We start from the raw sequence: 20436 nt of genomic DNA, 5'->3' as shown, positions 1-20436 counted from the left end.
TGTGAAACAAATGCTCGAGCCTGTAAAATAGTTTGTTCTTTCTTTTCAATGTATAATAGAGTATTTAATTGTATAAACAATAGTTAAAAAAAAAATGTTTCTACTTCACGGATATTGCCTATCACGGGTTCTTTTTGGAACATAACCCCCGCGAAAAACAAGGGTTTACTGTAAACCTTTTTTGCCCCAGTCTGAGAAACCAGGATCTATCTTGTTCGGCAAAAAGTCTGCTATTTTGGAAATTTTGAGTGCTCTTGAAGTTGTCAGGGGGGCGCCAATGTTTTTCCTCACAGTTGACCATACTCTCTGTGTACACAGTATCAAATTGTTTTATATTTTGAGGACTCTCCATTTTTTCTGTCCCAAGAATGGTGCTGTTTCAAGTGAAACTGAGGGGGAAGCATTGTTTTCCAGTTTTATCCAATTTGTATCCACATCTTGGCTCACCCATTCAGCCAGCCCTCTTAGTTGAGCCGCCCAATAATAAAGCTTGAGATTTGGTAATCCTAAACCGCCATCCCTCTTAGAACTACATAATAATTTTTTCCGAATTCTAGGCTTTTTATTTTGCCACACGAATATAGAGATCATCTTATTTAATATTTTAAAAGTGGAGGATGGGATCCATATGGGAAGAGCTTGAAAAAGATATAGCAGGCGAGGGAGAACATTCATTTTGACGGTTTCTATTCGACCTACTAGGGACAAAGGTAAATTTTCCCAACGTGTTAAATCAGATTTTAAATTTAAAATCAATTTACCATAATTTTCTATGTACATTTTAGAATGTTGTGATGTAATCAGTACTCCTAAATATCTAAACCCTTGGGTGGTCCAGTTAAATCCTTTTCTTTTTTATAAAACAAAAATTTTTTTTTTTTGAACAAGATCATTTAATTTTTAAATGAAGAGCTTCAACACTCTGGAATTATTCAGTACCAACAAACTTGAATCAACTTCATTTAGTTCTTTATGAGAGTAAAAAAAAAGTCATCTTTTTTACATCCACAATTTTAACATATAGCTACTGTTTTTTAAAATCATGTATTAAAGACACTTGCAACAACTAAACAATTTTATTATGAAAATCAGAGATAATAAGTTCTCACGGGGTATAAATTGGAAGGAAATTTCTATTCAATGCCAGATAATAATGTTAAAATCACACAAACGTAATATGTATATAATTGCAAATAATTTAGGCTGTAGATTGTTTCCATTATTTTGGTGATGAAGAATGTGGTCAGATCTGAGGGGAGGGGACTGTCAGGAGGCCAGTGAGCTTCAGCTTGTTGATTCCTCCATCCAAGACACAAACCCGAGGAAAATTCACCTTGACGAGTTGTGAAGCGAACTGGAAAGACAAATAATGAAGAAAAAAACTTGACAAGTTTTCTCATAGTCTAATTTTACTAGTCACTTCATTCGTTTTACTAATGACATATATAAGAAATGTTTTTCTTTCAGTGTTCTTTAAGCCCTTTTTAAGGAATAATGAGAACATGGATGAAAATGACAGTAAAATAAAAATTGAGATGAAAATAAAATATTAATTTCTGCATTTCTTAATGTAAAGGATTAAAGCGATTAAGTTACCTGGAAAAAACAAAACTTGTTTTATGGAAGTTTGGGATTTAGAAGAACAGATGCAAAACAGGGAAACTAAGGCCCCATTTACACTGCATGGTTCAAGTTACCCAATTCCGATTTTTTTCCTCCCATGTGACACAGATCGTATATGAACGTGTAAGCAGGATAAAAAATGCATGGATTCCGATTTTCTTGGATCGGATTCAGGCCTCATTTATATGTGGAAATAAATTGGATACAAATCGGATACGTGCATTTGCGTTTGCCATGTAAGCAGACAAATCGGATATTCCCCAGTAAATGCGAGTCATACGTCAGTGACGTCAACTCAGGACACCACCAACTGAGACCACATGACTTACAGGTGCTTTTGTGCGCTGATTTTGCTGTTCGAGGACAGCCGGAGCCCATCAGTGTGTCACCTTTCAGCCTCAGGCTTCAGACTGTAGTCGGAAACTGCTATTTCCGGTCCGGTCCCGGTCAGGACGCAAATGGTAACTTATCAAGCGGGGCACCGTTGCCCTGGAACAGGCTAGAAGCCGTTCATTTCTTTGCTTGGATCAAACTGTTAGGACAGCAAAACGTCTGTAAACACTTCCTCGTTCAAAACTCAGAGAAAGCACATAAGCCGGGAGAGCAGCCCTCCTTTTTCCTCTCCTGCGCATCCCCTCTCATGCGCCTGCCTCATCCAGGAGCGTCCAAGGCAACGCCTCCTTCCGTCGCTGCATTGCCTTCATGAAAACCGCAGTCACACAAAAGAAACACAACAAAAAGGGGAGGGTTTCACCATGCTAAACGTTTGCCGTTTGGACCAACACGCATCTTCTAAATGTGCTTTTATTACTGTTATGATTATTATTAAGGGCCTGCTCACTCATAATTTTTTTAATCCGTGTGGTCAGTGTTTTTTTTTTCTTGGCTGCAAGGACCGCGAAGAAGGACTATCATTAGGCTATATGTGCTTAAAACATTGGCCGTGGCCGTGTAGGTACTTAAAACTCTGTGCGGGCATTGTTGCAATGAGTATCTTGGATGTAAACATGTGGGGATTACATCAGCCTTTATTATGTCTGGACACCACTGGAAACACAAATTTATATGATGGTTTACAGTTTCTCAGATCTGTGTAGCAGCACTTCCGCCTTCGGTGATCCGGCTGCTGGTCTGACGACAAAGCTAGTCCCGGGGACAGTTTCGACGAACTGCGGTGCGTCCGAAGGAGGTCCGCGGAAGGCGGAAATGCTGCTACGTAGTCCTCAGAATGTGTAAGTTTGATAGTTTCAGCACTGAATAGTGTAACTGCAAAAATCGCATGCGGGTCACTTTTAAAAGATGATGTAAGCGGGTCGTCAAAAAAATCGGATATAGTCAGAAAATCGGATTTGGGCATCAAGACCTGCAGTGTAAATGCAGCCTAAGAGGAGACCAAAGGACTACCGGTAAGTAGAATAAAAGTTAGGGTGAATAACTAAGAAAAAAAGAAGGGGGGGGACTAAAACAGTAAAAGATGAACTGTTTTCCTTGTAGCAGTGGGTTGCAAAAGAGGATGCTAAAGATCAGACGTAACTACAGCCAGACACAGTAATGTACAGCCTGAAAACCACCTGCTGACACAGGAGTGAGACACCACCTTTCTAAGAACCATTAAACGGCAGGCTGAAAGAAAGCACAGGTGATTTATCTGAAAAACAACATTTTCCAAAAAGCCACACCAAAGCACGGCAGGAGTGCAAGCTTTCTCCCATCCTTGAACAGAGATGCCTTTCAGAGACACCCTTAGGACCTAAAGACATGCTACAACAATGGACAAAATAGCAGTGAGCCAGGAAGTGGATGAGATAAGCCAAGGTTTCTGCCAATTACTCTATTAAAAATGATCTCATGCTTAAAGTTTCCAATCTGAAAAAGTTGATAAAACCTTACCATGCAAAGATTACCGTATTTTCCGGACTATAAGTCGCCCTTTTTTTCATAGTTTGGCAAGGGGTGCGACTTATACTCCGCAGCGACTTATAGTAGAAATAAATTGAAATAAATACATTGCTAACCCTCCTGTTATGTTCATTTGTGAGGAACAGAGATGATGTTCCTGGGTCAATTTGATGTATGAGGTATGTTAAGTGTTAAGAGTATGTTAAGTGACTCAGAGAATCAGCAAACTTTTTTTACAATAAGATCTTGAAGGCTAACAACACAATATTCTATTTTCCAATGATTTCATATATTCAGAAATGCAATAAAAGTGAAAACTGTTTCTACAAATACAGGATGAAAACAGAGTATTAGTTGGACAATGATGCCTCGTGAAAGGAATAAATAAATAAGTATGAGAAAGAATTACTGGGAAATTATGAGATAAACAGTCTGCTATGATTGTGTCAAGTACTTTGAAGTAAATGGTGTTTTTTTTCTCCATGTTCTTGTGACATTTTACCCATGATGGAGCACACATAAAGAAAAGTAAGACTTAAAATTGTATTTATGTTTTCAAATCGTTGTACATCAGAAGCAGACAAAAAAAATGCAGTTTGAAAAAGCTTGTAGTTGGGATATAGTTGCTACAATTGGCATGCCACAAGCTCTCTGCTCTGCTCCATTTCGATGCATCCACTTGTAGACGACTAGATAGTTGTAAGTCTTTTTTTTCTGATCCTAGCTGGCATCTGGCTCAAGACTGAATAGCTGGAAAGCTCCAATATTGCTCGCATTTTTGTTGCACCGGTAATGTTAGATTAGAGTTGTGAGTTGCTGTAAGCTAGCGGGAGAGCACATGATGGATGATGGAAAGGGGGCGGGCTTACTCCATGCCAACATTTACACCCACAACTTAGAGGCAAATGAATTACTGCAGCTCTGCAGAAATTGAATCAGTTAGTTCAAAAGGGGCCCAAGTCCAAGAGGTTTGTTTTTCCAGGAAATGATTTTAATTGCATAGCTTAAAGGGAGGCTACACCAAATGATTAATACTTTACCCAGATTTAGCATCAGTTCATAGCTTACAAATGCAATAATATTAAGCACCTCACTTTTGTAGTTTCAGAGGACTAGCAAACTAAAGTCTCTGGACTTGGGCCCTTCTTGAATTAAACAGGGGCGCTGCCATATTGGATAACTAGTGCTGCCATCTATGGGATAAAGCTAAACCCATGCAAGAGAGGCCCAAGTCCAGGGATTTTGCACTTAATGCATTTTAAATGTCAAGCATAGTCAATATATTACAACGGACTTGGGACTTTTCTGCACATAATCAGATAGCTTTTCCCTTGAAGACCATAGAACATATAATATTCTATTTTGAAAAATTGTGGACTGGGGCCCCTTTTGAACTAAGCGATTCAATTAAATATTACACAGGTTTTAGGATGTGTTAAGTTGACCTCAACCTATTTCCCACTAGCAAAGGTTTCCGTTTCACGCCACGTTCATCTGACAGCCATTAGCGGCTTACCTCTGATTTGGTGCCAGCAGGTATGTTTGGACTAAAATGAGCTTTGTCCAGACACGCATTGAAATATTTGGTTATGTGCTTTTCTGCACATTCCCTTGAGCCAAACAGCTTCCTCCTGGTTCAATGAACAAATATAGACACAAGATCCAAGTTGCTTCAGGGAAAATTTCTACCGTTCAGCAAAGAGTTTTTGTGCCAAAAACAAGGCTTTTAAAAAAAAATGATTTGTGCTCCTCTGAATCAAATCAATCCTCCAATTTTCATACTGAATAGGTCAATTTGAATAGACTTCATTTGTGTTCCATCTCAAACATGAATTGAAAATGTTTACCTTTCGTGGAGTCAGCATTCCCCTTCTTTCATTTAAACCTCTTTTTAGGTGTCAGATTAACTCACTTTATGAAAGTCTTAAATGCTGCTTGCATCTGCCCCTTAAAAAATTTTGCCCAGGAAGAACTCGAGCATTGCCTCTGCCCCCATGACTCATCATTTGTGCCACAAGCTGGTGGTCCCCATGCCGACCCAAGCTGCAGCAGTAATTGACCCAAAGGAATATAAACATATCCATACTTTTTCTATGTTAAAATCCTTTATTTCTATTTTCTATTCTATTTTAAATTGGATTATATAAAATGTATTTAAAATAACTTTTGTTGTTGTTTTAAAGCTAAAGGAAAACTTATGAGCTCAGTTGGCATCTGATTCGTGTCAACACCCATGAGTTTAAAGTAACTGAGTTTCTACAAAAAATGTTTTCCATCAACAGTTCAGAGGTATATGATTTTTCACCTATTTTTCATCATTATGAATCAATATTCATTTTTATAAGATTAGATTAGAATAGATTAGATTATATAAACTCTATTCACCCCACAATGGGGGAATTCTCTTATCTTCAGCAGCAAAAAAGACATTCAGAAATACAAACAGCAAAAGAATTGGCATACCCAGAGGATATGAACATTATAGATAAATAATAAAACATTATTTATATATAGATACTCTATGACAAAGTAAATTACATTTAAACAAAAATAACTAAGTAAAACTATGCCGCAAAAGCAACCGTTAAAGAATAAAAAAAACAACTGACTACAACAGTTTATAAAAATAAATAAAAAGAGTGAATGTAAAACACAAGACACCTAAACTTATCACGTTAACACAGAGTATTAAACATATATATGTGGATTAAAAAGTATAAAAACCTCCTCCACTCAAATATAGAACTGGTATTGTGACTCTGCTGCTTCTGCATTGGCCTGTTCTCAATCCAAGGAGATCAAACAGAGCTGCATGTCAAAAGGGCTGATGTTTCAGAAATATGCATGTTGGAGGGCCGCTGCTGCGGCGCATCGCTGTACTAAATTCAGTTTTAATGCACAAATTGAACGAATTCCAGGAAAATCCACTCAGCATGTTTGAAAAAGGAGCCTGGAAAAATATGTAGTACACCAACTTTAAAGCAAACATGAAAGTTGATCGTAAAGATTCTTTAATGCTTTGAATTTAATTTCTTTAAAGCCACCACAAACTTTAGGATAATGGAGCGAAGACCTGCGAGTGACATTCAAGCACAGCTGAAATTTTTTTTAGAAAACCCTCTGAGTCTGTAATGTCATGATCTGCTCTTTATAGAAATTTTACTCTACAAACAAACTAATTAGGTAAATATATAAAAAGTTTTGGGAAGGATGTAGCTTCTAGTTGCTGATTGGTTACCTGGTCGCTTCTTTACAGTATATCCTACATCACATGTGTCAAACTCCAGGCCCGCGGGCCAAATGTGGCCCGCCATGTCATTTTATGTGGCCTGGGAAAGTTTTTAATTTCTTTAAATAAAAAATAAAATTAGTGTGTATTTATTCATATCTAAGGGGAATCAGACTTAAAATATCGGATTGGTCAACTACACATTAGGACTTAAACACTTTCCATACAACCTAACCTGACAGAATCAATTTAAAAGGATTTATGCTAGAATAACAAGCAAACATGTGTTTTCTATGCAACTGTAATTGTCATTTTAAAAAGTTATAATAAATAAATAATGAGTTATTTAACATTGAGGAGTGGTTACATTTATTTTTCATTACCTTTAGTTACATTTATAAGTTATGTCTGGCCCTTTGTACGGTGCCCCAGAAGGGTCACAACACAACACATTAACTTTACACACAACACATTAACTTTACACACAACACATTAACTTAACACACAACACATTAACTTTACACACAACACATTAACCTAACACACAACACATTAACTCACAACACAACACAATAACTCACAACACAACACATTAACTCACAACACATTAACTCACAACACAATAACTCACAACACAACACAATAACACACAACACAACACAATAACTCACAACACAACACATTAACTCACAACACAACACATTAACTCATAGCCCAGAAGGGTCACAACACAACACATTAACTTAGCTCACAACACTTTAACTCACAACGGAAGTAAAGCAGCAATTGAGGTGCTTTTATCCTGAAATTTCCACTGGGCTGAGCGGCTAACTACCTAACAGAAAGTAATGTCACAGTGAGCTGTGGAGGGAGCATGATTTTTCTACAAGAGAACCTAGCAGCAGTGTTGCCAGATTGGGCGGTTTTGGTTCTAAATTTGCGGGTAAAAATGGCTTTGGCCGGGTTTTCATAATTTGGGCGGTTTTGGGGTCGGTTCTGCGTTTTTTCCCCCCTCATGAATATATAATAGCAGACTACGTTAGGCCGTGTGGCTGTGAGCTTCTATGTACTGAAGCTCAGTGAACGCACGAGGCAGAGACGCTTAACGGGCTCTGTCATCTAACCTGTTGTTGGGGGGGGTGCAAGGCCCGCCTCTTAAAAATTGTGTTCTTTAAAGCCTGACACTGCGGCTGCGTGTGGGATGAGCCACCTGCTAAAGTTATGGTCTGATCGCTACATGGAGCAGTGTCTGTGTTTATCAATCCTTTTATTATTAGTCTGAACTATCTTTTATTTTGAAAAATCATCGGATCGGGTGCTAAATCAGTCCAGTAGGAGGGAAAACTCAACGAAGGCTGTGTATTCTTCTTTCTCCTGATCTAAAAAAAGGAGGACAGTATTGAATATTTCTTCAGCGGACCGGCCTTCTTTCATTCATTGTGTGTGTGTGCGCGCGCGCCCGTGTGTGTGTATGTTGGGGACCACACGTGCATGTGTGAGGGGAGGGAGCAGAAGAAAGGAGAGGAGCGTGCGTGCAGCGACAGAGAGGGGTGGGAGGGAGGAGTGTGCTTCATATTGTGTGTGTTCAGAGGAAGCAGAATTGTAATAAAGAGAAAGTTTCTGGCAACACTGCTGCTAGCTTCTCTTGTAGCAATAACATCCTCCCTCCACAGCTCACTGTGACATTAACTTCTGTTAGGTAGTTAGCCGCTCAGCCCAGTGGACATTTCAGAATAAAAGCACTTCAATTGCTGCTTTACTTCCGTTGTGAGTTAAAGTGTTGTGAGGTAAGTTAATGTGTTGTGTTGTGACCCTTCTGGGCCATGAGTTAATGTGTTGTGTTGTGAGTTAATGTGTTGTGTTGTGAGTTAATGTGTTGTGTTGTGAGTTAATGTGTTGTGTGTTAAGTTAATGTGTTGTGTGTAAAGTTAATGTGTTGTGTGTAAGGTTAATGTGTTGTGTTGTGACCCTTCTGGGCCACCGTACCCTTTGAGATCACCCACTATGTTGATGTGGCCCTCAGTGAAAATGAGTTTGACACCCCTATCCTACATCATGAGAAAAATGCCACAAACACTAAACACAAAAATCATTGGAGTGGGTCTTTCAAAAAGTGCACTGAAATGACATAATCCAACATTTGATAACAATATATCTATAAGCCATTTGTTTTTATTTATACAATCTGTTGCTCAAAGCCTTCTTGGTGCAGAGTTAAGCAGAAATTTGACCTTTTCAACAGCAGACAAGCTCATGTGTCATCACAAAAAAATGCACAGGTGACGCGAAATTCAATTATAATTGCTTAATTCCACTTTATAGAGCTCTAATACCCAACAGTATCCAACATGCAGAATAGCATGTCCTTACCATTAGACCATAAAGACAGAATGCACATAAAAAAAAGGATTCCCCGTCCCTCATTTTCAGATCTTTATTATTAGATTGCAAATGACCTTGAGTGCCCACTACTTTTCCTGTACAGATATGAAATGTGAGATTTGCGATTAAACATGAAATCCTTTTTCAAATCTGTGTCTGCATTCCTTCTTTGCTCATTTTCTGAAAATTAAGAAAACACCTCAAAATCCTTTATGTTTTGTTGCCTCAAGCAAAGAGATTGTTATTAGGCTAAATCTTAAAGCGTTGAATTAATCATGCAGTTTTTCTGTAAGACATTCCTGAGTAAAACAGAAAGGTCTCAGGAATTTTCAGAGCTTAAATTAGCCGTAAATTCGCCATTTAATTCCAGCTTCATGTCTTTTTAATCTGATGTGCTGCGTGTGGGCGTACTCACTATGATGGCGCTCTTCACAGCATGGCTGATGACGACGATGACGCTCCCTTTGTAGGTGTGCAGGGCTCCTGTAGCCGGACACTGCACCAGCTCCCCGTCAGGGTTGAACACAGAGCTGAAGGGAACGTTGATGCTGCCAGAAACATGACCTCTGCTAAAGCTGAGGTCATTTGGGTTAAGGACCAAAGATTTTGATGAATAATGTGGCACAACAAACAGAAAAAATTATCCCTGTTCTTTTGCTTGGTTTGACTGTGCTTAGTTTGACTAAAAGGTAAATAACCTTTTCCAAATGAATCTCATCCAATGGAGGCCATTGATCAGAATTAACAGTGGCCATTGAGATTAGAAAGAAATTAAGAACACAGATCTCTTAAAAAGAAAATGTGTTTACTTACAAACATATACAACACAGACACCCACCACAGATCTTAGAGAAAAGTAGCTTCAAAATCCTGTGGACGTGGTCAAAACCCCTTCATGTCCCCATGGGAAGATTTGCTGAATAGGCCAGTTCCCATTAATTTTAAAAATGCTTATCCAATAACTGCTCAAATAAAAACAGTTTACTTTTTTTCAGTAAAATACAGAAAAAGTATCATTATTAAACATTCATTTAAGTATAATTGCATACTGCAATCTGAAGTAGGCCTATAAAGGTGAGAAAAAAAAAACCAGTATGATGGATCATAAACCTAACAACATTTAAATTTTATTTAGGAGCCTTAGAGGGACTTTTGTGAGTGCAACAATAACAAACTTCCTTTTATGAAATGGGAACACCTTGCGTTTTTTATGTTAGGAATAATGCACAACTAGTTTGGCCTTTATCCGTGGTTTTCAATGGAGCATTTGACCTGCTAAACAAATTCATCAATTTTCCCCCTTTGTTTTAGCAACTTCTTCCGACTGTGTTCACTCTTTATCTCATGAAGAAAAGAGAAATGGAAAAATAAAGCCCAAAACCCCTCACTAAGATCTATACCTAACTCAGCATGAGCGCTGGTGTTTACATCCCCTAGGTTATGTCTTCACTCATCAAAAAGGCATAGCATTCTTTTTCTTTTTTGATTTTCAATAAAAGTTCCAAACGGTAAACAGCCAATGGGTATGTATCAAAATTTTAAAGTACACATCGAAGGATACTCTTCTGAACTCCGAATATCGACAGCGACAATCTTGGGCTTGCCAGATTTGTTTCTTTTGGGGAGCCCGGCCTGAGATAATTCACAGAGGTCAATCAGATCCTCAGCTGAGATCCTGGGAGACGCCTCTGCTTTCAGGTCACACAGTGCCAGGGGCTCCCGGGACTGCAAAAGAGAATGAGAGTCACTGCAAATGGAATTTCAAAACTCATCTGGGTGGAGGCTTTTGCCCAAAGATGCATTTACAAATGTTCTTAAAGGAACCTTTCACAAAGTAAGGATTTTCGGATTCTGCCGTTGAAAGAGAAAAAAAAAGAACCTTAGATTTAAATTTTTGACTATAAGAAAATTAATTATATTGCATCACTGATCAGGTTAAATAACTCAAATGTGCATACTGGGACAATTCGTTTTAATCTAAATGGGTAAACAACTCCTTTGTAGTCAGTTTGCACCTGAATTGCCAAATGTGGATCTTCCAGCAGGCAAAGCTGTAGGAGACATTTTTATTGGAAAATGACAAAACTGAACAAACCAACAAAGTTTTACGGTAGTTTAAAAATTATTCATCCAATAGGGCTGGCTGAGCACGGTCAGCTGCACGACAAATAAGTCTAATGACCCTTGGCCGACTCTGCGGTTGGCAGTGGATCTACATTCCGTAGCGGAGGCAGATGAATAGAGAAATACTGTAATTTCCGGATTAAAAGCAATCATTAAAAGCAGTGTAAAAAAATCCACCATCACCAACGGGTTTGTGATCAAATAAATAGGCTTTAATGTAGACAAGGAGACTATACAAATTATGATTGCATTTGCTTCTCCCTCTCTGAGATTGACTTGAGTCCTACTGTGTATGGAGCAGGGTCAGCTCAACGTCCCAGCTGGGTTGTTTCAATGTGGGCTCATGTGGCTAATGGACAGTTGCGGCTCATGTATCTATAATTTGGTATTCAAATTCAAATTCAACTTTATTTATATAGCGCTTTTCATGCTACATAGCATCTCAAAGTGCTTCCCAGAGAAAGAATTAAAAAAACAAGATGAAATATAATATAATATTTAAAATAATAAACATAGTAAAAAGAAAGGAACAATAATAAAAATAAATGCAAATAATAATAAAATAAATGAATTAATAAAACACACAAAAACCCAACACATACACACCCAACACATATACCCTTTAAAAATGTAATGGGTGCGGCTTGTAATCAGGTGTGCTCTATAGCCCGGAATTTAAGGTAAACAAACTGCTTTGGGTTGTTATAAATGACATCAGACTTTCTCTTTACACTTTCATCTTCCAACAAGGTGACCCATTCAATGACAGGGTGTTTCAGCCGACAGATACAAACTTCCTAGGTTCCCTGAGTCTTTAGACCATTCAAGAAAACACAAACCCAAAACATTGTTTTTGTATTCTGTGTTTTTCTATTACATTTTCTTTTCCACATTAGAATTTTGTTTTTTTAAGCTTAATTCATTAGGTTTCCTTTACATTTAATGACATCTTTCACTAGTTTTGGAAAAGGTGTCTATAAATGATACATATTTTGGTTTTACACAGAGTACTACCAAGGGGATGTCTGTTTATATTCAGTGAAAGCAGCTGAATGTAGCAGTACAGTTTGATTCAAGTATATTTGGATGAGTTGAAGTTCTTTGGTGAGTTTGATTTATTAGAAGTAAGAGCAGCAACAGAAAAAAAAGAAGTTAAAGTAATACAAATGAGCTACTTTGTCATTTACTGAGCAGGTATAATGTACTGGCATGAAAAGAGTTGCTGTTATCCAAAAAAGCAAAAGCGAATGCCAAGAGACAGCGCTTTTACTCTGCTCTGCATTTATAGTTTAAAAGCTGTATCAGAGCTACGTAATAAGACATAAAACGGCACAGCGCTCCAGAGTACAAAACCATCCAAAAATTAAATTAAAATGGACAGACCCAAGGAAATGTATGGCTGCCTTCAAGGGTCACGCCAATGCAGACAGCTGGGAGCATCAACATGTTCCTGAACATCCAATTAAAACTTTCAAACCGTGAGATATCTTGGACCCATTGTCAAAGCTGTAACCTAAATCTCCTCAAGCGAGCCAAAAACAAAATCTCTGATGAGTCATCAAAAACTCCTCCAAGCACAATTTCAGACTGACTGAGAAGCGTTTTAGACCAACCGTCAAAGACTGTAAACTACGGAGCCCGTGACCAGACATGAGTCAAAAACAATTCGTTCCCATGAAATAATAATTCACCTGATAAGTTATTCATAAACATGGATGTGAGCAACACTTGGATTTACAGCATATACACCTTCATATTTCTGCCTGTGTACATCTCATTAGACCGGTGCTGGGCAGCAGAGCTAGGTCCGGCACCGGAGTCCCAGAACCATGAGTGCATGCAAAAACAAACCATTCCATAAAACGATGGACGGATCATTTTCTGTCAATTAATCATTAGGGGATCAAATTCTGTGTTCCCTCCCTGTAAACAAAGTCAAGAAAAAGCAACAGCTTTTGTTTGTGAGGTCATTCTTTATTGTAACCATGTTTTCTTTTGGAAATAAATCATATCCTAAAGTCAATGATGGAATTAGCCGTTTGGATTTGGCAGATAAGCTCCAGCAAATGTATCAACCTACATCTTAAGGTCTGCGGCTTATCCCTACTAGCTTCACAAAAACACATTTAGAATTGCTCTTTTTTTGCATCAAAAAAAAAAGAAAAAAGAAAAAAACTCCCACTATGCACATGTACCATTTATTAACAATAGTGTTGTACAGCACTGATAAAACTCCATGAAAGTGTCAATGGGTTTCTTCAATTGTCTCCACACATTTACCCATGAAGGCTGTACTAAAAAAAAAAAAATAAATCAAAGTCTGTGAAAATGACAATGACAAAAACACATCAGCACATTCTTTCACGGTTAGAGACGAAGTGGAGGAGCAAAAACCGGGTCAGAATCATGGTAAAAACTGCTGACAGCAACAACAAAAAAAACGTTCTAAAACTTGTACACAGAAACACACCAGCTTCTCACAGAGGAGGGTTCCTTTACTAGGAAACGTCCTGCATGCCTTCTTGCTTTAATTTTTGCTGCACAGCACTTCCCGGTATTACATTAAAGATTTAAAGACCAGAAAAGGAGGCACTTGTAATGAAATTTTTTTTTTTTTTCCTTTTGCTGACAAAGTGTAAAAATTTGAGTGTAGGCATGCACTTTCACCGTTAAATTACGATGGTTAAAATATGAAATGTTGCAGTATAGCTGCTTTTCCTTTAAACAAGGTATGCTGCCTCATATTTTATAAAGTATTTTAAAAAGATGAGGACCCTTAATGTTACAATTTATGAAATACAAAAGAATCTTTGCTGAATCGATTACACACCCTTAGGATGACTAGCTGACTCTACAGATTTATGAGTATTTGAAAATATTTTTCTTATATTGTTAAAAATAAGATATTGTGAAAGTATTATTTTTGAATCCCTATCTGATAATTGGAGAATGTCAGAAGTCAGAACTCTGTCTCCCCCTCTGTTCATCAGCGGGAACTGTCTCCACAGTTCTAGCTACACTTTCTGGATGCCGCACACATGACTCATTTTACTCAATCAACTATAGCAGACTTAATTAAGCACTGCACTGAGCTGAGCTCAATGCAAAGTATTGTTTGTGCCACTCTGCCTTCATTACCGAGTGTTATTTCTGGATCTAATCTTCCGTCTTCGTTTGCCTGCCCCGACCCCCGCCTAGATTTTGACCATTCTGTCTCTCTGATGCACGGGAGGATAGCTCCAGTATTGCTCAGCATTTTTGTTGTACTGGTATAGTTAGGTTGGGTTTGTGAGGGACTTTAAGCTAATGGGCGAGCATGTAAACAGAGAGCTCTGTTATGGGTGACAGGAAGTGGAGGCGGGGTTGCTATGCGCCCACAACTCGTGGCGAATTTATAAATACTACTCTGCAGAAACTATGTCCTAGAAAACGACACAGGCTTTCACTGGGAATGCTTTAAAAATGGATCAAAAGATGATCGGAGTGGGACTTTAAGAATGGACCACAATGACAGTTTGTTTATTTTTTGCTCAAATAAAATAAATGGGAGGATTTCATTCTCCAGTATTGTTTACATTCTCCAGCAGCAGACTGCTGAGGAAAGCCCAGAGGTCTGCTGCCTGCGTAAAGGGAAGATGAACAAAAACAAACAGCACAAGCATCCAAACTCTGTTTTTAAGTCATAAGATCTTAAAGAACATTTAGGATTTGGCACTATGAACAGTTGTTTAAAATTTCTGTCTTTTTTCAGTCAAATTCCAATATAAAATGCAATTTTTTTTTGTCTCATCATCTTGACTTTACCTTTCCTACTCTTTTTTTGTTACTAAAACAGCAAGAATGACAGTGTAATACTCTGCGCTACACTATATATATATTTTTTAAATAGGTAGTTTGCACCAACTGTGGACGCCCGCCATGGATCAGTGCCACCACCCATACAAATGAGCCTCAGCTGAAAGAAAAAGATTACAGCAATCACACGGCAGACGGGGCTGCCAAAAGTGTCTGATCTTTTTCGACACGATGCATTCAGGTGTGAAAGGGGAACTGGACAGCACCGTCAAAGCGTAAAAGGCATCTTTGACGAAAACACACAAAAAAAACTGAAAACGAAGCTTAAACGTTAATTGTAAATTGGTGTGTAGGATTTGAACAAGCATTTCAGCTAAATTAAATTTTATCATATAAGCATTATACTGTATATTCTAAAATAACTATCGGTAACAGAAATAACTATGATGAAAAAAAAACATTAAAAATATACCCACACTTCAAACAAAATGATTAAGCCAAGTCAGACAAATGACCGAATTTTAATATTGAACCTATGAAAAAATATACATTACTTTGTCATTACATTGTTTGGTCGTGTTTTGGTGCCGTGGGTATTGTTTCACTTTATCTATTTTACAAATCAAATTGTGCTGCAAATAATTCACTTTTTTTATTTATGTAATCTAGTTATTGTTCATTTTAAAAGAGAATTGATTTTTTCCAACCCAGTGCATTTGATGGTTTCATGTTGTTTGCCAAATAAATGAAGAGTTGACCTACCTAAAAGCAGAAGAGTGGAATTTGTTTGCACCTATTACATCTCAGAGGGTTTATAGATTGACACAATCCTGGTTAAAATTAAGTTATGGCTGTTTTGACTTCAAACTGGAGCGTTTGCTTTCAAAAAAAAAAAGTACACGAATATCATGACCCATAACATAATTTATTTGGTTTCTGAAATAGGGTTAAATATTTTAAAAAATTGTCTCATTGATTAAATCTTTTTCTTTTAATTTCAAACTGTATTTCAAATGGTTTTCTGACTGAATTTGTAGATTGGAATGCAGATATTTGCCTCTTTCTTTGCTTCTAAAGGCCGTGTCACACAGCCACTATGTACATTTTGAGCATATTGCACAATTTTATGTGGAAAATGTGAGAAAAATTGTGGTATTTTTGCAAAATTTTCATAGATGTGACACAAATGAACCACGTTAAAACCACAAAAGAAGTATGAACAAACCAGGCAAAGAACACATAAATCAATGTAGAACATGAACCGTGCGTGACTATTGCGCCGTTTCAATGCTATTCATTAGTAATTAGTGCGTCAATTACGTAATTTTAACGTGATTTCGATGTATATGTGATCGAAACATTCCACATCGGTGGTACGTGGGTGAAAAGTCCGTTAGACATAGGTTGACATACGTGGAACAGTCGACATGCATGCATCTCACAAAAATCACGTACAATTGTGTATGATTTTTGTAATACAGTAATTGTGTATAAACGACATGAAATACACATAAACTGTTATTCTCAACTGACAAAAAATTTTGAACGGCTCAAAACTGAATTCACGTAAAGATCCTGAGGCCGAAACCCTCAACAGACCATGTGCAAAATGTACACAGTGGCTGTGTGACATGGCCTTAAGATTTGCATTAGAAAGAAAAAAATTGTCAGATTACTCGCAAGTTAGCATGAAAGTAAGATGTGTGAAATCTGTCAAGCTTCAGTTTACTTCCCGCACGCCCATTTTCACTTTTATTTTCTCTTGTCAGTTCTATAAATCTTTGGCTGTTGTGAAAAAAAAAAAGTGAATTTTCACTTTCAGCTTTTAATGTCACAGTAAAAAGAAAAGCTCATCACCTGCTTTGTGTGGAAGCACAACCATAGAAACTGTTTTCTTGAATCCTTACATGAACACACACTAACACACACACATAAACACACACACACAGCAAAGCTTAGAAAGGAAACAATATTTCAAACGAAGTGAAAGGTGGATTCCATGAAAAGTCCATGTGACCATGTAATTCTTAGCGCACACCAACACAAACAAAAGTCTTCATTCATGTGGAAAACATTAAATGAAAATGTTACTTAAATATTAACTATATCTGTTAGTGTGGAAATATAACTTACCAAGTCTGTTTTCGGCATGTCCTGATAGTCAGAGGAGAAGTATGACGCAGGTTTCCCAAATCCGTTATCCCCGGTGGGTTTTGGTAACTGGGCATGTTGTCGGTACGTAGCGCTCCTCGGAGTCCAGCGGAAGAGGATGACGGATTCACGTACGCAGCGCTCAATGTCAATTTCTGTACAACAATACAAACAAACAAACAAAAAAGATAAATGCTAGAGATGAACATGCTGATGGCTCTTCTTTGTTGTGAAGGCATTATGAGCTCGGCAAACAATAACCCTGCCTTGTGTGAGTCACACTGCAAAAAAATAATAATTTTGTTGTGCGACTTCCTGAATCACCTGCCTTCGCCAACGAGTGGCAGGGATAGGCTCCGGCAGCCCCGTGACCCCGAAAGGGACAAAAGGGGTTTAGAAGATGAATGAACGAATTCCTGAACTTCCTGAATCAATCAGTGTTTTTACATACAGTTATTCAATAGTTAAAGAAAGTTCACCAAAGTATTTCTAAACTTTGCAGGACTGAACATAAAGAAACAAAAAATACCATTTTCCTCCTTTGACATGTTAACTAAAAGTTGAGACACGGTGTACATGCATGTGTACATGTGGGAGATTAAAACACAGGAGTAAAAGATTGACTTTAACATTTTGGTAGCCTTAAGTAGTCATTCAGCAGCACCAGTGGGCCTCTGTGGCAGTTTTCTTTCTTTTTTGAGGATTTTATATTATTTGATAAATCATTGGAAATTAAAGTTGTTGATTTTTTTGTCTTCCCAGTAAATGAATGCAGCAGAATTCATTTACTGTTCACTTACTTCACTGACAATATAGATCAGTAGAACTGCAGAATAACCAAAGATTTAAGTAAATTAGGAATTCTCTGGCTATTCTTCCTCACAGACAGGATCTCCCTGTTGTGACCAGTGAACAAGCCAGGCTAATTCGCTCCTTGGTTATCACCTGCATTGGACCCAGGGCTCAAGTGAAGTAAGATGTATTGTGGCCCCTGCTACCCCCCACCCCACCACCGTGTCAAGGTTAGGGGGTTGTCTGCTCTCCTGGGCTAGAACCTGACAAACTCAGTTACAAGGTCCATTCTGGTGAAAAACACAGAAGCTCATGCATTCCTCACTGAATGGATTGTAGCAGTTCAGGGAAACACATTTTCCCTCCCCTGGGCCATGAATGCTGCATGCAATCACTCTTTCTCCTAAAAAAATAAATAAAAAGGCCAGAAACGCAGAAAAGGAGATTGATGGCGGCCTTAACAAGCTCTGGGCTCAGCTGGCCATTCCAAAGTCGCCAAATTTTCAAGTACCAATTTATTAATATCATCATTCTTATGTAGAGCTTACCACAAATAGAAAATAACAGGATTAGTTATGTTCAGCACATGGGGTTTAGTGGAATTATGAGCATGAGGTATTTCGATGAATTAAACACAACGGGGATATTAATACTATCAGGAACAGTCTGATATATGACATGCAATGTGACTGGGTTGCTAAGAAATGGTACAAAGGCCATCCTCTGAGACTACCATGCCGCCAATATTTGCATCCATGCATCATTCTTCCCTCCCACCAGTCAACCTTAAGTGATCTGTAACATTAAATGGTAAAGAAAATATTTATAATATTCTAAATATATATATATATTTTTTCTTCATCATTTTTTTTCATAATTCGAAAGACATGAGGTCTACAAATAATAATGACTTATGAAACAAGCATCGCTGTACTTGCTGTCTTTGAACTTCAAAAGACTTTAAAATCACAAAGATTCTACTTTATCTTGCTTAGATCATACATGCTTCGCATTTGAGGCCAACTGACTGGGCCACACATGATCCACAGATGCACCAGGAATGTTAACCGTTAGCAGCAGTAACAAAGAAAAAAAACTAAAATTACATTTAGTGCAGAGGCACAACATCCATCATCCTTTACCTTCCAAAGGCCTTAACAGATTGTTCTTATGTTTAAATTAATCTTTTCATCTGAAGCATTTCAATAAAGTAAATCAAATGTATCTCAACAATAGTAATACTTTTTGTTTGAAACGAGTGACAGTTTTGTCATTTTAGAACAGCGTCCAATGAATGAAATAGCAACTTAGGAGAAAGCGAAAAATGTAAGCATAGAGATTTAGATGAACTAATCCTATATAAACCATCTAGACAAAGACTGAAGCACTAAACCAAATTCTATTCATTATACTTTAATTTATGTTTTAGAAAATCAGCCATTTATAAATTTGTGCAGCTTCTGTCTTATGGATGCTGACTCAATCTTTTTTCCAGTTTTGAAATGAACAAATCTGTATAAAAGCTGCACACTTTCTTGAAACTGAGCCTAAAATAAGGCTGCTTTAATGAAGCCCTTTTCATTACTTTATCTGCATGCTTTCTAATTTTTCTTTAAAGCCTTTATAACTCAATAACATATTTTAAAAAAAAACTTTTTTAGGTGATTTGTTTGGGACAGTAGGTATTTAGTTAACTACCTTTATATGCATGCTTAAAGACCCACTCAGATCATCTATTGAGCTATTTTGAAAGTGTTCCCAGTGGTCTTTTATTTATGATGTTTTTGTTTGAAGCCAAAAATCAGGAGTCATTTTCTAAGACAGTTTTTATTTTCCACGTCACAAAAACGCTCTCTCAAACTGTTTTCTTTTTCCTTGCTCCTGATTCACAACATTCAATAAAGAAAAACACAGAAATGCCATTTTGAGCCTATTTTTCTCTATATTTGTCCTCCATCATTAGAAAATTCTTCACATGTTAAAAACACCAAAACAAGATTTTCATTGGATGGGTGGGTCCTTATAAGTGTTGTATTTGCTAAGTCCCTCAACCTAAACATCTATAAGTGCGTCCATCAGGCCTGTGCTCACACTTTCTCATTGGATCACATGCTAATGTACCATGAAGGCAAAAGCTTCTACACCATCAGTAAACACATGGTTGCTGTCAGCCAGAGAGCCCATCAAGTCCACTGCAAATCAATGAAGTCTCCCAGCATGAGGGAATTATCCAGGTTATTCAGGCCTAAAGCACAAGTCTAAGCAAATAGGTAACTTTTTTAAATGAATGCAGTCTCTTTCATGTTTTCCCTCCCATCTTAAATCCTGGTTCTTTTTCTTTGGAAAGCTAATTCTAACACAGGAAAAAGCTCACATTTGTGCATTTGATAACGAGCATGTGGAGTGATTTACGTCCACGTCATAGAGAATGTTTATATCCA

The 20436-nt window shown here is 37.6% G+C and overlaps 1 protein-coding gene across 3 annotated transcripts in view; it reads right to left on the bottom strand.

Annotated features, from left to right (window-relative positions):
- Positions 1-869: 869 nt before the first annotated feature.
- Positions 870-20436, bottom strand: part of LOC144994463 (TBC domain-containing protein kinase-like protein) — a 41132-nt gene continuing 21565 nt past the window's right edge. For all 3 annotated transcript variants that reach the window (XM_078952354.1, XM_078952359.1, XM_078952351.1), the window contains exons 23-26: positions 17186-17358; positions 10695-10858; positions 9549-9708; positions 870-1354 (exon numbers count right to left, since the gene is read on the bottom strand). In XM_078952354.1, coding sequence (XP_078808480.1) covers positions 1244-1354; positions 9549-9708; positions 10695-10858; positions 17186-17358 — 608 coding nt within the window. In that variant the 3' untranslated portion in view covers positions 870-1243. The remainder of the gene's footprint in view (positions 1355-9548; positions 9709-10694; positions 10859-17185; positions 17359-20436) is intronic.

The sequence above is a fragment of the Oryzias latipes genome, chromosome 1 (assembly GCF_053564925.1).
Source record: "Oryzias latipes strain Hd-rR chromosome 1, Olatipes_Hd-rR_3.1".
NCBI lineage: Eukaryota > Metazoa > Chordata > Actinopteri > Beloniformes > Adrianichthyidae > Oryzias > Oryzias latipes.
The sequence above is the reverse complement of the archived record's forward strand: the minus strand, read 5'-3'. Positions and strand labels throughout refer to the sequence as shown.